A 7,796-nucleotide genomic window follows, 5' to 3' on the forward strand; every position below is an offset into this window, starting at 1 on the left:
AATATATAGACATATATATATTTACTTACATACTTAAGTACATACATACTTAAACACATATGTACATACATACATACATACATACATATAGATATATATATATATATATAAATGTATATATATATGTATATATAGAGATAGAAATAGAAGTAGAAATAGAAAATTAGAAATAGAAATAGAAATAGAAATAAATATGCATATATATATATATATATATATATAGTATATGTATGATTATATATGGCTGATTATGGTGCGATTGTATTCAGTCGGATCGTCGGCTCTAATTATAATACGATTGAATTGCTCACTCAATACCTGTATCTGCGCTTGACCTCCATCTGATATAACTTCCTGCAGATTCCAGCATTATTCCATGCTTCTCTACAATGATTTTTGTTAAATGGATGATGTTTGTGTTCAATGTTTACAGTCTGAGTGCCTCATCAACCTATAGAGCTGAAACGAGGAGTGTGTATGTCAGAGTCCAGTATGTCAAGATTCTTCAACCTTTCCATTGAGAAGGTCGGGAGCGGGTGGGGGTGGTGGGTGTACTGATGTCGGTGGTGGTCTGATGGTTATTTGTGTGTCTGGATGCTGTGTGTCTGGATGCTGCGTCCTTTTAGCATACTATCGGATTCCTATATCTTAAAAAGTATCTAACAGTTGGCAATTATTCCATGTGTTATATACGTTGATGGGATTTGGACGGAGCAAGCGTAGCTGTGTGTGTTTGCAGAGTGTTGTACCAGATGTTACATCTTACGGCTAATTTAGACAAATTAATGAAACGGGACGTGTTTGTGTATCCATGCTTGAGTCCAGCTCAATTATGTAAGTATAATAAGAGACCAAGCGTAACAAACGACGCTGCCCTTCTAATATAATTTTTCAGACTTCGGAACGATTGGAGACATACTGAAGTGAACTTGCCTATTCACGCTATCGCCGGATCCGTTTGTCACACAAGTGAGTTTCTATTTATTATTTATAAATAGTTACCTCTGGTGTATACGCTGTCAATTGTCAACAGGTTCAAATCAAACAAGGCGACTTCGAATTCAAGACAATTTATTTATGACGTATGGATTAAGATTTTAAAACAGACATTCACGCGCCCTTTAGTGAAGTGGTTAACACGTGTCCCTCCTAAGGACAAGACCTGCGGTTCGAATCCGCAAAGGGCAAAGGTTTGTATTTTTTTCTCGTCTTTTATATTTGTATTGATGCAGAAGGCTATGAATTCCTAAACAAAAAACAAAAAAACAAAAACGAAAAGTAAGGGAGATACGCAGTGCGCACTTTTTATTTATTTGCAACATTTGTCCACACATGCCATTGTGGAATCAGTTCGGTCCTTGCACCGGGTGTCCTTTGACTTTTGGTCATAGTAGGTTCCAATGCGGCAACGACCTTCCCAGTCTTTGCATTTGATGATTGAGGGCTTGGCAGGTGGGGTTGGCGCTACGAGGGGCTTGCAGCACTCATCAACGCAAGCCATGGTCGAGCTGGTTCTGTCCTTGCACCTGGTGTTCTTTTCGCTCAGGTCATAATAGGTTCCAAGACGACAGTTTCCATTCCACTCTTTACATTTGATGACGGAGGAAGGTTTAGCGGAAGGGGAGGGTGCAACAAGTGGCTTGCAGCATAGGTCCACACACGCCATGGTGGAGTCCGATCTATCCTTGCATCTGGTGTCCTTTTCGTTTCGATAGTAGTCGGTTCCTACGCGGCAATTCCCATCCCACTCCTTGCATTTAATGATGGACTGTGGCTTTGGGGACGGAGACGGTGCAACAAGCGGTTTGCAGCATAGGTCCACACACGCCATGGTGGATTCGGATCTGTCCTTGCATCTAGTGTCCTTTTCGCTTCGATCGTAATCGGTTCCTACGCTGCAATGTCCATCCCACTCCTTGCATTCAATGATGGATCGTGGCTTCGGGGACGGAGACGGTGCAACAAGCGGCTTGCAGCATAGGTCCACACACGCCATGATGGAGTCGAATCTGTCCTTGCATCTTGTATCACTTTTGCTGTAGGTGGTTCCAGTGCGGCAAAGGCCTTCCCAGTCTTGACACTTGATGATGGATGACGAGGATGAAGCTGTGGATGCGGCCATACCAGCCGAGCAAGCCACCGTTGCGAAGTATAGTATTGTGGTTGTGTATTTCATGTTTTAAAGTCTTTGTTCGAGTGTGGATGTATTATTGTGTGTTCTTTACAAAGAGTGTTCTTTATATAGTGCCAACACGCAGCATGCCCTAATATCTCGCTGTACCACTGTACTCATCCGCGTCGATCCTGGCACCAATGACGGACACGCACACTCAATATGTTTGAACGTCGCGTGTCCACCCGCAACAACATTCCGTCCCACACGATTCGCGTCGACCACTTCTTTCGACTCACTACTACTACTACTCCGTTGTGTACCAGTGGTGTCTAGGTCCAGAACAACTGTTTTAGGGTTTAGGGTTGTACTAACAGTAATGATAAAGTCGAAATAGAATAAGTTGAGGGGTTGTTTATTTATTTGTGGTATATACATTTCACACCTACACCAGAGATTACTTGACGACAGAGTTTATCATTTCGCTTTCGTTGACTACATCTATTTGTCCCCGGGGATTTAGGTGTTTGAGACTTTTGTTTGGTGGTATGTACACAGTCCGTTCGCCAACAGTTTCGTCTGACGACACGGCTTCCCATTGAGTTTTACGGTCGGACACCTGGGTCCTCGGGGGTTTTTGGGGTTTAGTAATGTATTAACCGGCGGCGGTGGTCCGTACATCTCGGTTAGTTTTAACAATAATGAAAATAATCTGCGACGAACAATAACTACATTAAAAAAACATTATACTTACATTTTATTGAACATGTCCTTTTTTCATAAAAAAACCCTAAACCTTATGTGAACATCAAAGGGCCAGGGGTTTAGAACCTCTTTGATCCGACTAAAACTAAACATTACATAGGGGTTTGGGGTTTTAATGGCGGTCGCGTCACTGGATTGCGGAATCCGACTCTTACGTGACCCGTAGCTTGCACACACTCAACCTGCCCTCGACCAAGGTAACAAACGTCGACGCCCTGTACATATGAGATTCGTCTGGTATAATGAGGGAACGTGCGTTGGTTCCGTTTGACTCGAAAAACAAAATACGACCCTTTGTTGTGAATTTTGTCTGCCAACGCGCAACTGAAGTAGCCCCTGTCGAAAACATACATGTCACCAGTCGACACAAACCGGGCCAAGAAAGCATCACGCTCGTTGTGTGAAACGAATACTTGAGAATCAACAACACTATGCGAATGACAGTCGTACATTGTACTAACGAGGGCGTGTGGATACTTGCGACTATTTCGCGACACTTTAAAGTTTGTCTTTAATTGGGGACGTAGTCGAACGAAAGAGCCGTCGACAGCGATAGTTCTCATTCGGAGAGAGTTGTTCACAATCGGCGTCTGAACGCGTAATATTGATTCTAATACATACCGAGGAATTCGATTCATTGCCTTTGCCATTGCTGTAGCAGAACACGCGCAACCTGACATTGCGACAGCAGCACGGACACCGACGTTAAGTACGCCGGTGAGAATTGAGTGTATTGGCCAAGATAAACAATCATGAAACCGTGGATAGGAAAACATCTGAGAAAGATTAGTGTGGAGAGGAAAAAGAACATGTTACAAACAGCTTCCGAAATATAGTAGTTACGGAAACATGTTTAATAAACAGTCCCTAAAATGTAGTTAGGGAATATGTTTAATAAACAACTTGTAAATTGTGGTCGAATATAAGTTTAATAAACAACTTGTAAAATATGGTCCAATTTATGGGAAGGACGAGAGATAATTCAATCGTGGAATTCTACAAGCACTTTCGAAATACGTAGAAAATAAATAACAGAAGCAACATTTAAATTTCCCAGTACTGTTCACTGTCCAGTGTTGAGCCGCTGATCAGATCCGCTGTACAAGTATGTATTAGTCTATGAAATTTTTTTATATGTAATGGAGTGATGGACGGAGGAGTTGTTTTAGACACCGACTAATTCTACAGCTACAACGCCTACAAGTAGCAGTAGCTCATGCTGGCCTGCAAAATAGTTACGTCTATTGTTTATTTTTAAAAATTCGATATTTAATAAAATTACCAGAGATCTACAATTCTACATAAGAATAAGACAACAAGAGGCATATACTCATAGATCAAAACCAAAAAAAGTAAAAAACAAGAACATAAATGAAATGCCAATGCTGAATACATATGTACATACTACATACATACTGGAAAACTCTAAACGACACTCCGACAACCGACAGTACACAATATTTAAAAAAAACAAACAACAAAAAAGAACAAAGACAGACCTGGCTGTAAGTGTATGTAGCTCTTTCAATTTTTTTTTTTGATATGCATGTCGCCTGCCTCACACAATCACAATGACACTTAGGCTGTGACTTTACAGGCATAGCCAGCCCCGGCCGATAGCCTCTGAAAAAATATATATGATATGTACACATTTGAAAGGCAAAGCAGGTTGGTGAGAAAAAAAAAGTTCACAACTTACAACTCGAGGAGTAGTAGTTGTTCTCTTTTATTTTCTTTCATCCAACGAGAAGCGTTATTAAGCCTACTCTGTACTCTTTAGACCTTATTTGGAGTAAAACAGAGTAAGTGAAAGTATGTATTAACTCTTTTTGCTTTATATAGAGGAACGCTCGAGCTACTTTTTTAAAACTTGCATATGTTACATATAACTTGTACGTAGTGCCAGATTTGAGATTTGAGTTTGAGCTACTTTTCAACCCAAATGAGATCGAGATTGGTGATGATATCCGAGCAACGAGTCCATCTACAATTTAAAAAAAAGAGGACGTAACATTCAAGTTGTAGACAAGGAGAAGTCAAGAGTGAAAAGTGGCGAGTAATGATCAAGTTGCAAAATCTTCAATTTGCTTGTGCAGACTCTGCAGCGGCACCAGTAGCAATTTGTAAGCTGATCTATCTATCACTCATTTCACTATATATAGCTGCGTCAGGGGCTACCTCATATCATACAAATCAGACAATCTAAAACAACAAACTCAAATATCAACTTGTAAAACATGAAATACACAACCGCAATACTATGCTTCACAACGGTGGCTTGCTCGGCTGTTATGGCCGCATCCACAGCTTCATCCTCGTCATCCATCATCAAGTGTAAAGACTGGGAAGGTCCTTGCCGCATTGGAACCGACTACAACAAGAGCGATACAAGATGCAAGGACAGAGCCGACTCCACCATGGCGTGTGTGGACCTATGCTGCAAACCGCTTGTTGCACCGTCTCCGTCCCCAAAGCCACAGTCCATCATTAAATGCAAGGAGTGGGATGGGCATTGCCGCGTAGGAACCGACTACGATCGAAACGAAAAGGACACCAGATGCAAGGATAGATCGGACTCCACCATGGCGTGTGTGGACCTATGCTGCAAGCCACTTGTTGCACCCTCCCCTTTCGCTAAACCTTCCTCCGTCATCAAATGTAAAGAGTGGAATGGAAACTGTCGTCTTGGGACCTATTATGACCTGAGCGAAAAGAACACTAGGTGCAAGGATAGAACCAGCTCAACCATGGCTTGCGTTGATGAGTGCTGCAAGCCCCTCGTAGCGCCAACCCCACCTGCCAAGCCCTCAATCATCAAATGCAAAGACTGGGAAGGTCGCTGCCGCATTGGAACCAACTACGACCAAAAGTCAAAGGACACCCGGTGCAAGGACCGAACTAATTCCACAATGGCGTGCGTGGATATGTGTTGCAAACCTCAGTAAATTAAGGTCTGTCGCCATGAATAGGTTTCTGAATATGCAGAGCGCAATACTTGTAGCTATATGTCCGACCTGCAGCCAATAAAATTACTACTCAATAACTGACTTTAGGTTACCTTTAAAGATTCCGTCTTGTGCGAGTCACACAGTATTTCTCATAATCGGTAGATGGCACCAGAGATGTTTGCACTAGTCCACGTGCTAGATTTTGGTATCTGTAGCTATGTAGCACAGCAGAATGAGTACACGACTAGCGAAAAGCTCATGGGGAATAGTCCACTTCTGGAGACACTGAGATTCACAGAAATTGCATTGTTGCGTACTTCCGCATTCCAATCCCATATAATTGTCTCAAACTACCTGATAGAACAAATCAGTCGCGGAAACTTGTACTACATGTAAACCTTGGGTGGCCCTAAGGTACTGGAATACATTGTGAGCTGGACACACGTAGTAGGATGATGAGAAATTGGATCATTTAATCCATAGTGGGAAGTAACTCGTCTTTTTGGGCCACTGTTTCATTGTTGTTGGTAAAGGTACTTTGCTGCCACGCCAGTCATTGATAATTTCTCTCTCGGTCACAACCGATCCAAAACGCGAATTCGATGGTATTTAAGGGGTGATTAAACCCTCGACTAAATGGTTTATTATTCATCGCACGTCGATGCCCGGTATACTTTTGATTGCCGCTCTCACCAAACCTTACCACGGGTTTCTGGAGACATGTACATCTTGTCTCCCTCTGTGATACCAAATGCATCCAAGAAGGCCTGCAGATTCCTCGGAGCCTCCGTTGCTCGTGCTTGACCGGGCGAGTGTGGGTCAATCGCTAACAGCTGTGAGAGAGCATCAAATAGCAAGGCTCAACATGCGATCATGCGCCAGTGCTTTACCAATGGATCTCAGATGCCAGATGAAACGCCGCAGTGGTGAATAATGTGGTGTAATACGAGCTAGACACTTAGCTTCGCCTGCCCTAGTGCGATAGACCCCAACGGAGCGCGTCAGCACGCGCGTTCAAGGTAATACCAAACCATTCCATGGACTACACATACCCCATGTACGTTAAAATGCAAATATTGAAGTGTGCGTACGAAGGCCTATTGATGTGTATTAGAAGACACGGGTGATCATGTAATTATCAGTGTTGTACACACACCATGCAAATAGCATTGTACATATTGAAGTGTGCGTACGAAGGCCCATTGATGTATAATATAGAACACGGGTGATCATTCACGCAGACATACAATGGACCAATGTTGTACACACACCATGTAGATAGCATTGTACATATTGAAGTGTGCGTACGAAGGCCCATTGATGTATACTATAGAACACGGGCGATCGTTTTGATGTATACTACAAGACCCAGGTGATCATGCACGCCGAATAAACCCTAAACCCTGCCCGTCTGCGATCTAAAAATAGCCAAGCCATATTTGCGAGTGCAGTCGCAAGCACTTTGAGTGTTGTACACTCACGATTGATGGTATCAACGTATAGATTCAATCGGCTCTATGATGCCGACTTAGTGTCATATACTCGGCTAAATTTTCTTATAATAACGCTACACGCATCGACTAAAAAAATTTCCAAAAGTATACCCGAATTTTCATGTGAAATCTGATTTCGAACGCCAATTCGAAACATGTGTCGCACGGGTTCGCCGCAATTTTGCAAGCAAACGTCCCAAAATCAACACTTCCCAATGAGAGTAGGGTGGAGAACGCCAACGATACAACTTCCACATGTGATGCACGTTGGATCGTCTGCGTGAGCGCTAAAACCCTAAAACCTTGAACTGAGTCGTTGAGGAAACAAAAGTACAATACTGGTATGTATAAACAATTATCCGCACTTCTAACACACGCACACACATAGATACATGCATATATATATATATATATATATATATATATATATATATATATATACACACATATATACATACATACATACATTACACACAC

The 7,796-nt window shown here is 42.2% G+C and overlaps 3 protein-coding genes and 1 non-coding gene across 4 annotated transcripts in view; 2 read left to right on the plus strand and 2 right to left on the minus strand.

Moving 5' to 3' along the window:
* Window positions 1-1,115: 1,115 nt before the first annotated feature.
* On the plus strand, window positions 1,116-1,188 carry SARC_30177. The gene has a single exon. It is a non-coding gene; the product is annotated as a tRNA-Arg (tRNA).
* A 121-nt stretch (window positions 1,189-1,309) lies between these two features.
* SARC_08241 (hypothetical protein) lies at window positions 1,310-2,501 on the minus strand (the record flags this gene model as incomplete). Its single annotated transcript, XM_014297788.1, has 1 exon — window positions 1,310-2,501. Exon 1 carries the CDS (start codon window positions 2,174-2,176, stop codon window positions 1,310-1,312), a length of 867 nt encoding a protein of 288 aa, XP_014153263.1. The 5' UTR covers window positions 2,177-2,501.
* Window positions 2,502-5,169: 2,668 nt separating this feature from the next.
* On the plus strand, window positions 5,170-5,823 carry SARC_08242 (hypothetical protein; the record flags this gene model as incomplete). Its single annotated transcript, XM_014297789.1, has 1 exon — window positions 5,170-5,823. The coding sequence occupies one exon, from the start codon at window positions 5,170-5,172 to the stop codon at window positions 5,821-5,823; it is 654 nt and encodes a 217-aa protein (XP_014153264.1).
* A 458-nt stretch (window positions 5,824-6,281) lies between these two features.
* Window positions 6,282-7,796, minus strand: part of SARC_08243 (hypothetical protein) — a gene marked incomplete at its 5' end in the record, with an annotated part of 5,919 nt that continues 4,404 nt past the window's right edge. Inside the window, one exon of the mRNA XM_014297790.1 lies at window positions 6,282-6,659. Within this exon, the coding sequence (XP_014153265.1) occupies window positions 6,516-6,659 (144 nt within the window). The remainder of the gene's footprint in view (window positions 6,660-7,796) is intronic.

The sequence above is a fragment of the Sphaeroforma arctica genome (genome assembly GCF_001186125.1).
Source record: "Sphaeroforma arctica JP610 unplaced genomic scaffold supercont1.723, whole genome shotgun sequence".
Classification (NCBI taxonomy): domain Eukaryota; class Ichthyosporea; order Ichthyophonida; genus Sphaeroforma; species Sphaeroforma arctica.